We start from the raw sequence: 14,523 nt of genomic DNA, 5'->3' as shown, positions 1-14,523 counted from the left end.
CTAAAACTAAAGCTAACTAAAACTCTACTGGCAATAGGAAATGAATCAATCACCCATTTTACTGGGTTTTCCTGCATTTAAAAGAACTGCATATATGCGCTAATTCTGGCGTAAAACATATTAGTTAACTAAATTTCCATGATGACAAGCTCGTAACAGATCTACCTGATAAACCTTTGTTTTTTCATTACAACAAACATCCCCAGAGAGCACACTGACATTGAACCCAAATGACACAAACCATTTCCAGGCAGCTCTCAAATCCTTCTCTTCATGGCATCTTTCCCCCGCTAAACATACTGACATCTTCCCTCATCATGCACTCCACTGCCCTTTTGTGAAGCACTGCCTTCATTAACAACATGGGTCCCCACTCTCAAAATGGCACGGGGGAGTAAGCCATGCCACAGCTCCTGTTCTTCTCTGTCGCTAACCACACTGACAGCATGTAATGACACTGCTGCAGTGAAGAGGGGTAGCTGGGCCCTTGAGGACACTCCACTCCCATCCAAGTCCGCATTAATATGACTCAATACAAAATTGGTGTTCTATAATGTGGTTTATTCTGTCTGTGGTCAGACCAAACTCATTTTTTTTTATTCCAAAATGAAATGTTGGAGCCTTTCGCAATTTTTGCTGAGTTAAACACATCAGATCAGTGTCCAAAATAATAAAACAATCAGGACACACTAAAGTGACAACGAGCCTTAAGCCTCCATCTCCACAGTAAGCTTCTTGTCTATACTGGATGGGTTGTCTCCAGATTTTAGCAAAGCACAGTTTGGCTAAGTGCTGCAGTTGACAATCAGCTACCTCGGTTTAATTTACACATTTTAATTGGAATGGAAAATCAGCACCCAGAGCGGTCTCACAGCAAAGCCTTCATTAGCAGGATTAGACTGCAGCAAGGGCTGGTGGGGACCCAAAGGTGAAGACTTTCTGAGCCTTGTGACCCAGCTCAGCAAACATATGGGTAACTAATTGAGATGGGCCAAGGTGCTGAGCTGCAGAGGTCATGTCAAGCAAAAACTGAAGTCCATAGCAAAAAAAGACCATCCTTGTACTGCAATCCTTTACACACTGGAATACAGAAGATATATATCTAGTTAGGATGTTATACATTATGCATGCAACATTTTCGGGGACAAAATAAGAGCTCCTCACACTTAGCTTCTTTACTTTCACAGGGATTGACTTCTGTGATTAAGGAAACCATCTGTACCCTCAGAGATGAAGTATCAGAAAGAGCATCAAAGGTATTTCTGATCCTATCCGCTGTATGGAGGACCATATTTTAGGAGCCCAGAAGGGATTGGAGATTAAACGGACGACAGAGAAAAAAAAAAATGTTTCATTTCAGGATAAAAGGGCAGATCAATCTGACATTCTGTCCCTGAATAAGTGCCATGTTTCTCAGATGTTTTGCATTGAAACATCTCCATCACTGAGAGACAAATAGATTCTGGTGAGTCACTGAGATTCTTTCACAAAAACATTGTTTGATTCATGGGGATTTTAAAGGGTGCAATACAAAAATGTGGAACTGTTATCAAACCGGTATTCATGCCTTGTATAATGACAGAAAATACAATAAAAAGTCATTTTTACAGAGAAGAAAAACAATTGCCTTTCATACTCACATATCTGCTGGAACCATCGTAGTCACATCTCTCAATTTTGCCCAGGGTTCCATCTGAAAAGTAGAGCTTCTCTGCTTTGTGGTCCACAGTCAGTCCATTGGGTGTCAGGATGTCAGTACTGATGATAATCCTCATGTTCTTGCCCGCCAAGGTGGATCTCATGATGCTGGGTCTCTGCTCATTCCAATTGGTCCAAAACATCAGGCTAAAGTGTGAGAGGAGAGCCAAAGCAAACATTTAATTACTAGCGAGCAGACTAATCTCTTCCCTTCGCAAAGTGGCTTCATCTTAATGTGCGGATGTCATCAGAGACTCTCTCCCTCTCCGAAAGGAGCTCTAGTTCACCTCGTACTTCGTTGAATTCACAACACCATGACAGGGAAATACAAAACAAATATGTGTAGTCTGAAATTAAATCAGGGAGCAGGAATGATGGCATTTTATAAGAGCTGCTCTATCACCATGTCAACCAGGGGACTCTCTGCCATGCAGGCAAAAAAACAACACTAATAAACAGGGAAATCTTCTTGCAGTGAATTAAATTGCTGAAGGTTTCTGCAGTGCTGTCAGTCAACCATCAACATAATCCCTGAGATGGAGGTCATTTTATTCCTATTCTCCTCTGTGGGGACTTCTAGGGACATTGAAAACACAAGTAAGAGCAACAGAGTAAATAAATGAAAGATTTATATCTGGGTTCGCTAAGTCCATGGTGCATATTTCAAATAAACAGCAATGCAGATAAACCGTAGAAAAACAAACAAACAGGTAGATACTTTTCAAATTGTATAAGAAGCATTTTTAGCCTTTGGGCTCTCACTTCATACTGTGATAAAGTCATGAAAGTAATAAGGATTGCGGTCTTGCGCAGTAATAAGGTTTGCGGTCAGAAGTCACATCCAGGGACTGCAAATTAGCCACTTGAGTTCGAATTCTAATTATCAGACAGTGTTACTCAAGTGGGATGGATATGGTGCCAAATTGCCAACCAAGGATATAGTCTGAGGTCAAGAAATTAATTTAGTTAGTACAACAGGAAGAGCAAGATACTCACTCTTTTAGGACTGCTCACAGTCACATTTTTATAATCATGAATATGCAAGTAAGTGTTAAATCTGAAGTGACAGGAATACTGAAGCGTTATTTTTTGAACAACAGAAAACACCTTTTTTTTCCCTGAGCTTTTTTAAAACTGGCACAGCTCTGAAGTGATCAGAACACTTACACCTGAGGTGTAAAAATGCTCACCAACCCCAAAGTACTTGATAGTTATGTCAGATTACAGCTCCAAACAGCATAATGCACCAAAGCCCCCACACTGAATGGATCCTAGCTAAAAAGTCACCAAGATGAGTGTCATGTGTTTATAACAGCACAAAGCGTTCTACCGAAGGTTTCATTTAGTTGATTATCTCATATTTCTATGAACAAAAACATTATTATTTTTTCCACTCCAGTGTTTTATATAAGGCTCTTGTGCATTTAAAAGAGCTTGAACGTTAAAAATGTCAAAGTTTGCACCAACAGAACCTCCTAACAGACAACACTATTCTGAAACGTCTCATTCGTAGTCTCACCTTTATTTACGTGACTTCACACTGTACATCACAGAGTCATATCTTTGCATAATTTGTGCCTGGCGGATAGTTTGCCATGTAAGAATTGGTTAAGCACTGCTCTGTTGTTGTTAGCAGTGCTGGCTCAGGCTTGTGTGTGCTGACCAATCAAAGTAAACTAGGTATTTGTGAAGGGGGATCTTAAAAAGACAGGAGCAAAAGTAGAGCGTTTCAGAAAGAAGGGGAATACGGTACACCCAGCAGACACAGCACGCACTTAAAAGCCTGAATTGATGATGTTGTCCTCAGACCCAGAGGGAGACAATTCCATTTGTCTGCATTTTTGCTACACTGAGCAGTAGACAATGGGTGGATTTGAGAGCTTTTACCTGGGGCATATCTTGGCAGCAGATCAACAATATAGTCCATGAATAGATTTATAGACAGGGGGAGAATCTTAAAATCTTGGACCAAACTAATAAAAGGTAAGTGCACGCAACAAGCTTCTCTGTTTGTCAGGGAGAAAGAAAAGGCCTGACTTTTGTAATGTTTTTTAAATGACAGAATGCTGTTATGTTGTTATATACACTTTTGGATTATTAAATAGGACCCAGCTTTTTCCCATGATTCAAGTGTTTTTCCCCTCTGTGGACGACTTAGGTGTACCTTTCTGTCAGGGGTTGGGGGGTCCACCCCAAAGAAATTTCACATTTTTAATGATGCAGTTTAATAATGCAGTTTCACATTATGCTGTACCATTTTTATTTGGGTTTCTGAGTACAAACGTTGGAAAAGCTAGAGCAGATAGATAAAAAGCACCCAAAAAGCTTAAACGGAAAACTTTTGGGACTTACTACAACCAGGTCTTGTTAAAGTCTTTTACTTACTTTCGATGCCCTTAACACTAATTTTACATTCATTTGGTGTTCAAAACCACTTCAGTGCTGTGCCTTTTATTAGCCCTGTAATGGTAGGGAAAACCCTGGACTCACTTTGATTTGATTCAGTTAAATAGGGCTAGGATAATGAAGAGCAAAACAACTATGGTGTTATCAGCATACACTTTATAGCTCAGAGAAGAGAAGACAGAGAGTGAACAAGGGAGGGGTTACAGACTTATGGTGGGCTACTGACTTTTGACACTCATCCAGGGCCAGGACATGTGGATGGTCTTCCTCCGAGAGAGTGACAACGGCCTGCCGCTCGAAGGCACCGACTCGTGTCTGATCCAGAGTTTGTCTAGTGATGGTGGAGGTGGTGGAGCTGGTCCAGAACAAGGTGTCCCAGGCCCGGTGATAGGCCAGGCCCTCCACTGAACCCACATCTGAAAGAGCAGACACACAAGACCTCTGCTGAAATTCCAACTGGCTAAACTAATTCGCACACCACATTGAAGCACGGTTTAGTAAAAACACAGCCTGAAGGACAGATCTTAATGTTGGAGACACATCTGCCTTATCAGTCTACATCACAAGTATGGTTGCAACAAACCTGGAGTATGCATGGAGTATATACTGTAATATGAAATGTGTCATTGCAGAATAAGAGACCAACTGAATAATATATTATTTTTTTTAGCATGTGTTTGGAAAAAAAGTTAACTCTTGTTGCTATCTTGGGCAACTAAACTGCAACTCCTGCAGATTTAGGTAAAAATATTGACTTTGCTTGTAACAGATGGCAGACTCCAATTGTGTTTGAATTGGGATTATGTTTCCTTGGTGATTGACAGGGAAAGGACTTCATGCCTCACTACCCTGGACAGACAGCTATTTGTTGATGCAACAGTCACTCAGAAAATGAATATGTTTTCATCGCCAACCAATTTCCTAAACACAGAATATGAAAAGGCCCTTGTAGCCTCCTGGGTTGGTGAAAAATGTGACTGACAGGGAGAGAACCTCCAGAGAGAGACAGTGATCACAGACAGAAAACCTGGCCATATTCCTGCTTGATTATTAACTGAAGTTTTTTGGCGATGGTTTCACGGAGGGCCCGCTGAATATGACCTCAGCTGTTTCAATATTGCGCATGTGTCAATCTGAAGAAGGTTGGAATAATAACACAGTGCCGTCGAGTTGTCATGTACTGATGTTCATGAATATGGCTACTGTTCCCCCGAGGGCCACTGCAGGGTGTTTGTGGAAGCCTCTGACTGGGGGATGTTTCCATTATATCCTGGGAGAGGAAATTGAAGTGAATATTGTACATGCTGTGGCAGTGAAAAATGTTGACACCATGCACAAAGCAATTTAAAAATGCCAAACCAGTACAAACAAATAAAAAATGTACTCCCAATATAAATAATTCCTTCTGATTGCAATTGAAATCCCTAAATTAAAAAAATGGACAAAGGAAGCATTGAATTTCCTTTAAAAACAAGAAGTTTATTTCTTACAGTGATGCAGCACATTTATTAAAATTGGAGCCACGCTCTACAAAGCCACTGGACCCTAAGCTGTCTAATATCACAGTTTGTCAACCGGAAAGGAAATGGGATTTGTTAGGGCTTTGTAAAGATTACCTGCATGAACCAGGTTCTCTGTGTGTGTTTGTCCATGTGTAACTCTTCCAGGTGTCAGTGCATTTGTTTATTGTTTGACAAAACAAGAGATTATCTTCCACAAGAGAAGCGCACTCCTCTTTTCTCAATTCAGCGCAACTGAAATAAATTTGACACTGCAGTAGTATTCATGTAACATCTGTGTCCACATGTATCTTGGGCCTGAGCGTCGATGCAGACCCTACGGTAATTTGTCATAAAGGCGGACATGTGGCCAATGATAAAGCATTCGGCTGTATCCTCTTATCTGAAGACCTATAAAGCATGCTGTAGAATGCTTAAGACACTACCTGCGTCAGCCGATCACTAATTAATAGTTTGCAATAAAAGCCGTCTGGCACCTTGGAGTTTCTCACAAATTGTTGGCAGGGCAAGGGAGTAATTAATGGGGGACATGGAGTTTAATTAGGGAAATATGGATGATTAACATCTTCACCTTTCCTCAGTGATGGGATGCAGGCAGAAACTTTGAGAGGGAAATAGAAGAGTCCTGCTTTTGAACACAGTACAGGGCTAGAAGCTGTTGAAAGGTGGTGGTTTCATTGCAGGGAGTATAACCCAGGCGGACACAATGGCTGATTTCACAACAGCAAATAAGCTAACTGGAACCAGGAATGGTCATATTATCTTACCACAGTTGTATGCAATGTAGCTGCATACTGTACAAACTGTGGCCATGCCGTGAAAAGACACAAAGTCATTGAGCATTTTCAATAAGCAAGTTTTTTAAGTACAAAGTATTTTGGATTCAATCATTTAATTTGTCCTCGAATCAATTATTTGCACCGCTTTGGTTTTGCATTTTGCAAGAGCCAAATTGTGAAGGACACTTACAAATAACGACAGATGGTTCTTAATAATGCTTGTTCATTTCTCGAAGATAAATAAATAAATAGAAAGCTCCCTCAGCAGGGGTGTGGAGGAAGGGTTGTGGTGGGTGGGTGGAAGTGGATCAGTAACACTCTGCCAGTCTCCCAGTGTGAGGAGGGGGTGGGGAAGGTGCTGAGCTCTGCTCCCAGTAGAAGCTTCACAGAATGGCAGAGGATGCTAGCCGAGCAGAACAGAGGCTTTCGCTGTTCATCTGACGCCAGTCATGCTTATCAACGCAGGACTGACTGAGATTTAGTGAAGGAATAGAGAGGGATTGGTCGCGTCGTTCAATCTGTGACAGTCAGTAAGCAGAGAGCTTTCAAACATGGGCATTATACCCTGATGATTCAGTATTAAATGGTCTTTTCAGAGGAGCATTGGCAGTAAAAAATGAAGGAGTGGAGGAGGAAATGGGTGTGATGAGGTGCTATCAATGAAATGGGAATACTGTGATCTTAAAAGGGTTGTCCCATCTGATTAAAACTGAAATACAAATATCACCTTTTCCATTGAGGTAATGAGAGCAGCTCGTCACAACAGCAGCAGTCAGCGGCCAGTGTCTGTACTTGATCTGATCGACCACAGTGTCAATGTGCATTATTAAAGCATGTTGGCACCGCCCGCAACCCACTACACAATCAATGCAGCTAAGTCAGAAGAAAACAGACTTGGGGCGTAAAAATATGCTTGGGGACGCAGTTACATGTGAAAAGTAAAGTGGAGCATGAGCCGTCTCATGGCCGTTGCTGTATTGATTGAAAACGACGCACACCTTTTCCATGAAAAGCACAAAAGACGGCTGGCTGGATGCAACAGCTGAATAATTCCAACTACTCCTCCTGTACTTCATCACGCCGAAGCATTCTCAAGATCAGTAGACATGCAACTCATGTGCAGTTGAATCTTGCCACTGTGAAACAGGCAAAATGTAGCAAATGTAAAGCTCTTTTAATTAGAGCTGCAACAATTAGTCAGTTAATTGATAGTTTTCTTCTAATTGATAGAAGAAAATTAAGTGCCAAGTATTTTGATAATCGACTTCTCAACTTCTAACTTCTTAAAATTGAGGATTTTATGTTTTTCTCTGTCATTTATGATAGTAAATGAAGAGTCTTTGGGTTTTGGACTGAAAAAAGCAATCTGAAGACATCACTTTGGAAGTTGTGATGAAATAATTGGCAGATTAATCGTTAATGCAAATAAATGTTAATTGTGGCCCCATTTGAATTGGTAGAATTAGTGCATGTGTAAGTGTTTAATAGGTGTGCGGAGGACAATGGATGGCTGTTTTGATAATATAATAACATACAAATAATGAAAAAAGTACACACTGTGGTAATGTGAAATACACTTACTTTCAGCGATAATAGATCTTCCTGTCCAGTCGTCGTTAATCACCTGGATGTTCCCAGAGTGGACGTCACTGTAAAAGATGCGGTTGGTCTCAGCAGTCTTCTGATTGTAGTCGAAAGCCAGGGCAATGACGTTCTTGAAAAAAGCAGGATTTTCGAATGGCTGCACGGGTGAGTTGAGGTCATTCTCATCCGAAAGGTGGATGCTTTTCAATATGGTCCTCTCAGAGTAGAGCAGATAGCCTTCATAGCGCTCGCAGGCAAAGCCATCTTCTGCCAAGCGACCGTGGGCGCAGGAGCAAGTCCGGCGACCACTGCCCAGGTGGAAGCACAGCTGCTGGCAGCCTCCGTTGCTCCTGGCACAGGGGTTTGTGCCTTCAAAACCCAAAACATGTTCGGTTACTGGTTTGCCTCAGTTTCTTCCACTTAGCAATCGTGTTTAAATTGTATGTGACAATAGCAAATCTATAATCACTGACCATGTTTACATGCACCAGTTTTCCAATATCATTCAGAGTATGACAACGTTCTGAATTTAGACCTTATTCCAAATGTAGCTTGTGTTCAGATTAAGACATGCTGGGTATGATGGTATTCAGGTTTTAGGAGCATTGTTTGGACGTGTATACAGAGCATTTGGATTACCAGAGATGCATGCCCAAACAAAAAGCACACCTGTGTGGTTGGAATGAGTAACACACCTACTTGCAAACATTATGAAAGATTTGGATATCAGGGTTTTTGGATATGCTCATGTATTGCCAAGCCGACCTTTTCAAGACGTGGTTGAAGAATGGAAAGCAGGAGGCTGTGTTTGCACCTCTGCCATCGGTTACATTTTTGAGAAAATCTTATTTTTGACACAAAAGTGGCTCCAGCTGTTCTGTTTTTCCATATTTTGAAGCGCATCAGTTGGCGTATGCACAGCTCCATGTAAACAGGAACATTACTGGAATATTTATTTTCACTATTAGTCACGTATACAGCTTAATAGAAATATGGTCTTTTCTGGAATGATGGCAAAAACCAGAATATTCTGTGCATGTAAAGGTAGTCAATGAGATTGTAAAGTAGATTCCTCTACCTTTTTCTCTGCCTCTATTGAAGACTGTCACATCCTTCAGATTGACCCCCAGACCACTCCTCATGGTCACAGCCTCACTGGTGTCAGTTTTTAAGCCACGTCGGATTGAACCGTTTGAGTGAGCCCTGAAGTACAAGAGAGACAAAGGAAGTGGTTGAAGTTTCAGAGAGGACAGTATTCTGACTTTACAGTGGACAGGACAAAGTTAGAGAGATATAAAGGCAGATCATTTATTTGACAAAAGTCAAGAAAAATCTAAAACTGATGACCCAGTCCTCTCATACAATTCAAGTAGTTGAAGATAAACACACTAAAGCTTCTTGTTGAGCAGGGGAGAGAATGAGATGACTGTAAGACAGGTTAAAAACAGATAAATGACGAAAAATACGATTCGTCATGAGGGATTTAAAAACCATTTCTTTCCCAATAGTTCAAAACCTGTCTCAGTCTGTTGTTGCTTCAGGGATCCAATAAAACCGTACGTGCGTAAAAATGGATAAGGCTCCCAACTTCACAAAAAGAAATGAGGCTTCATTAAATTTAACTGTGCTGCTGATTTTTACAGGGGGGTGAGGATGAATTTGCCCTTGCAGATGACACCGAATTCGGCCTGGAGTATTTGCAAAAATAGGCAGTGACCCTCACTATGACGAACTACTGTTCTTAATATTTCCACTTGAGACCTTTGGGGGGGAAGGGTTACAGTCAGGTTAGTATTGCAGGCTTTGCAGGCCATTTCATGTGTGCACATTAAAGAAAATAATAAATTACCTGTCAGACCAGTAGATGTAAGGCCCAAACACAGCCACTGAGAAAAGGTCTACGTTGGCCACTGACAGTACAATCTCCCGGCTCTCACCTGTCTCAAGGTTTATCCTCTCGATCTTATCTGTGCGGGCGTCGCACCAGTATAATGTATTTTCCTGGAAAGTAATTTCAAAATGCATATCACAAAGTGAACCTCGTAGGCAAAGTCATATATCAGCCTCAAGGGAGATGAGGTAGGAATTACAGTATGTGGGTGTGGAGTGTGTCTGTGTGTAACTGTACCTCGTAGTCTATGGAAATTCCATTGGGCCACATGATGCCTGAGTTGACCAAGGTAACCTGGTCTGAACCGTCCAGACGGGAGCGGCCAATACAGGGGTGCTGGCCCCATTCAGTCCAGAACAGATACCTGGCCAGCATAGTAGAATCACACAAACACACTGATTTTCTGGACTAGAGCGTGTTCATGAAAAAGAGGTAATACAGTTTAGAAATACCTGATTTTTGTCCAAGGAAACAAATATTTTTGTTCCCTCAAATTTGGTTTGGTGCACTAAAAACCAAACATTTTCTACTGGGGTATGTTGTTTAAAGTGGAACAATAAACAAGATGACAGTAACTGTAAATACTGTAAATACTATAAATGTGTGAATAATTATAAATACACACACAGACAAAACAAAATCTGTTAAACTATAGAAAGATGGGTACGGAAGCCGTGAACAGCCGTGCTTGCAATTAATTTTTCTAAATGCTTTAACCTCAGGATCACAAATTAACTATCGTTATCTTGAGATAACAAAGCTAATTTTTCTCATGACAATGGGCTAATTTATCTTGTTATCTGGAGAACACAAAAGGCAGATTTCTTGAGATAAAAGGACAATTTAATATGAGAAAATGACATCATAAGCTTCAGAGGTGGCCAATAACAAAGACGCATGGCTCTGTTTAATCGGTTTGGGAGTTTTAAAGCAGACTTCTCATCAGCTTTAGTCATCTGACGTAAGAATGTTTCCCTAGAAATTTGATATGGCGGTTTTCTCATTATGGCTAATCAGAACAAGTGATAGGATATATAAAGTTATAATTAATTACAACCTGATGGGTTGATCAGTTGCTACAGCTGTCAAGACACCATGATGACACATGCATGCTGACATGGCACTTCGGATAATCATTATAAGCAATAGGAGGAAACAACTTTTTGGTTTCTCATAACAGGCTGAGTATCTCGTTAGCAAGGCTTGCTTTCTTTAGATAAGGCTATAATTAACTTGAAACTTCCTGATTATGACATAAATACAATTTTTTAAAGAAATTGCAAGCAAGGCCGTTCTCAGCTTCCATAGGAAATGACTAATGGTTCTGAAAAACTAGAGCTTCTCTGTCGGCAGTAATGCAGAAAAAATATGCACTTTATGTACTGAAGAAATACTGGTCAGCATGATCAGTCAGCTATCCGTTTGAATTTACCATTTGCCAAACTCATTATTAGAGTTTCTAGAGGCAAATGTAAATACGGTTTCTGTATACAATAAATGCTTTTGAAACCATTGCATCGGTGTTAATAGTACAACTGATTACAGCAAATAGTGCATATAAATATGAAATATGAAAACACATAAAGACTTCATGGCCTACCCCTTCTGCGGATGTACAGCAATGGCTCTCGGCTGATCAAGTCCTTCAGATATGACCACTGAGCGGTAAGCACCGCTCAGGCGGGAGATTTCTATTAGATTGAAACCATGGTCTGTCCAATACAGGTTCCCTGTGAAGAAAAAAACAACAACTCATGAACGTCTCATCATGAACGTACACATATACTTAAACTAAGGATTTTATGTGGAGGATACCCAACGTTGTCAATGTTTTTTTAGCAACCCATACAGTTTTAACCAATCCATACCAGCTTGACAGCCTATAGTATCAGACTCCAGGCCCTGGAGTGTCACTAACCAGCAATCCAGTCGACAGCGATGCCTTCCACCCGACTGATGCCAGTAGTAATGATGTCCTCCCTCCAGGTCTGATCACGCTTGGCTCGGGATATTCTGTTCAGGCCCATGTCTGTCCAGTACACGGTGTCATTTCCTGCAAACCATCCAAAATGGTTAATGACAGGAGAAAATTTGATGATGAATGTGGCTGCCACAAAAGTATTTATGCCCTCAAACAAAGCAGCTCATGAAAGCACATTTTACTGCGGCACGGCCCATTTCACCAAAGGTTGTGTGGAACTATAAAGTATGATGGCGAAAATTACCCACACAGTCCATCCACAGCTCTTTGTTGACACACAGGGCCTGAACGGGAAAGGCAATTGTGGGCCAAATTTTTACAACACAGTATATTGCTTCATGCAAAACATGGTGTTGGTAAAACTGTTATGGACCCGTTCTGATTTTACAGTCCTATTACATAAGCATATAAAACAGTGCGTAATTTATTTATGGTGCAGTCTTCAAGAGCATCTCTGCGTGTGGCTGTCAGCTTGGCTCTGTACAGGTTGTTAGGAGTATAGGTGGCGTTATATGTTTATTAGCACTTCCTTGTTCCTGCTGCCTTCACACTCTGTTAACACGTAGCTAAAATATGACAGAATACAGCTGCGGGGCTTTCATCTGTTCTGCTCTGGCAGCCTGGATTCTGTAATGACATGTAAATGATGTGCGTGAGCTATTGGCTGCTGCTCTTGGATGGGCTTTCTAATGCATTTGCACATTCACCTGCACAGAGTAATAAAGGGGAGGACAATCGGCAATCTTGCTCTGTACCTGGGCCATGTCCAGGTTTTGGCTCGGACTCTGCTTATTTCCTATCTTCTAAAAGCTGTGGTCAGACATCAAGATTGCTATCGACCTTTGAAGTCACTCAGATTCAGAATTAGATTTCAGGCTCTCAGCTTTTGCACAGCAGTCTGGCTCATGACAATTACTTGTGTAATGAGCGACCCGTGATGTTCAGTAGCACGTGTTAAGTGTAAGAATCATACATGATATATATATATACGTAATAACAGCATGTACACCCCTTGTGGTTGATTTAGAGAGACTACTGCAAATTTCTGTCATTAACTTACATTAATTATTTAAAGGGCACCCTTTGCACATCTGCTCTGATTTATTCATGGAATTGTTCGTGTGATAGACAATAAAGTTTCTGAATCTAAGTTCTAGTTTCACAGTAACCGCATGATACGAAGTCTACAGCCATGCTAGTGAGTCAGAGAGGTTGTTCTTCCTTATACGTAGTAGCCCTTTGACCTAAATGCTAAGGTCAGCATACTAGCATGCTCCCAATGATGGTCCTAAAATGCTGATGTTGAGCAGCTTTAATGTCATCATTTTAGTTTAACTTGCTAGCATGCGAACATTTGCTCATACTTCGGCCAAGGAGGCTATGTTTTCACACATGCCTGTTTGTTTGTTGTTTGGTTTGTCAGCAGGATTGCACAAAACCTGGATTGAGGATGAGTCTCGGCCCACATTAGACTTCATTAACTTTAGGTGAAAAGGGACAGATCCAGAAATGTTTTCTTTCTTTCTTAAATATTTGCAAGATAGGATGTTTTTCAATGTTTTTTTTAATTTTCTCAGGTAAAATGGCATGAATCTTGTTGAAAAAAGTCAGCTGTTTTTAAGTGGATGGTATCTACGAGTGAGTAAAATATGATGCGGATCCTTAGAAAAAATCTATTATTCTTCCAAAATACAATGTAGATTATTATTCCATCTGAATTGTATTGTTGTTCTTGTGGTTGTCTGTTACAGATCTGGTGAGCTAAAATTATGATAAAACAGTTAAAGCTGGTTTAAAATTTAGAGAGATGTAGGGCTTTCAAGTTTGATTTGGCTTGATGGAATTAAAAGGGGGACTGTTAGGGCATTGGCAGAGGTATGCACTCTCTCTTCATGATAACAGAAGTACATTTTTAAATTTTGACCTGATGGTGGCGCTAGATGAGGGACAGTGAAGGGACAACTACAGTGATTGCAATTCATCCTGAGGGACGTGAATGTGTGTGCTGAGTTCCATGGCAATCCATCCAATAGTTGTTGAGGCTTTTCACTCGCACAAACCACAGATGTCAACCTCATGGGGGTACCGAGGGAAAAGTCAGGGGATCGCTGAAGTAATATTAATTCATCATCTGCAAATCATGAACATCTGGACCAGATTTCATGGCAATTAATCTAGTAGTTGTTGAGATATTCAGTTTGGACTGACTTGGTGAACTCATCAAATGACTGTGGCTAAAAAACAACATTTTCTTACTTTTGAGCCCCAATGACCATAAAAATGTAAATAAATAATAAAACAAGTATTTCAGCTCATCAGACATCTATTGGATGTAATTTCATTGGTGTTGCAGACGGTGTTCTGGCATTGTTTGCTCCCTTCATTAGATGATAGCCTGCAGATAATAGTCCCTTTCAAGTGACAGGGGATGTCTGTTGATCTCTGTCTCTGCCACACACACGGTTAGGAATATTAAATCAGCTACAGCAAACTCTGTATCACATTTACATTTCCTACTCCCATTTTTTGCAAAGGAAAGTCATGGAACACATGTTGAATTACCCAAACGCACATGTTCTTATCTGCTGCTGCTTTTATGCTTTTTTGAGAAGAATTACTGCAAATCCTAAGAATAACAACCCGTTTGTGTATACATTTTGATTC

General features: G+C 40.7%; 1 protein-coding gene across 4 annotated transcripts in view; it reads right to left on the bottom strand.

Annotated features, from left to right (window-relative positions):
* The window catches only part of lrp1bb (low density lipoprotein receptor-related protein 1Bb), a 285,606-nt gene that overhangs the window by 71,241 nt on the left and 199,842 nt on the right, over window positions 1–14,523 (bottom strand). For all 4 annotated transcript variants that reach the window (XM_084361717.1, XM_084361720.1, XM_084361718.1 and 1 more), the window contains exons 35-42: window positions 11,797–11,931; window positions 11,479–11,608; window positions 10,116–10,242; window positions 9,837–9,988; window positions 9,066–9,190; window positions 7,985–8,356; window positions 4,331–4,520; window positions 1,641–1,845 (exon numbers count right to left, since the gene is read on the bottom strand). In XM_084361717.1, the coding sequence (XP_084217843.1) occupies window positions 1,641–1,845; window positions 4,331–4,520; window positions 7,985–8,356; window positions 9,066–9,190; window positions 9,837–9,988; window positions 10,116–10,242; window positions 11,479–11,608; window positions 11,797–11,931 (1,436 nt within the window). The remainder of the gene's footprint in view (window positions 1–1,640; window positions 1,846–4,330; window positions 4,521–7,984; window positions 8,357–9,065; window positions 9,191–9,836; window positions 9,989–10,115; window positions 10,243–11,478; window positions 11,609–11,796; window positions 11,932–14,523) is intronic.

Source organism: Pagrus pagrus (genome assembly GCF_965226575.1).
Source record: "Pagrus pagrus genome assembly, chromosome: 9".
NCBI lineage: Eukaryota > Metazoa > Chordata > Actinopteri > Spariformes > Sparidae > Pagrus > Pagrus pagrus.
The sequence above is the reverse complement of the archived record's forward strand: the minus strand, read 5'-3'. Positions and strand labels throughout refer to the sequence as shown.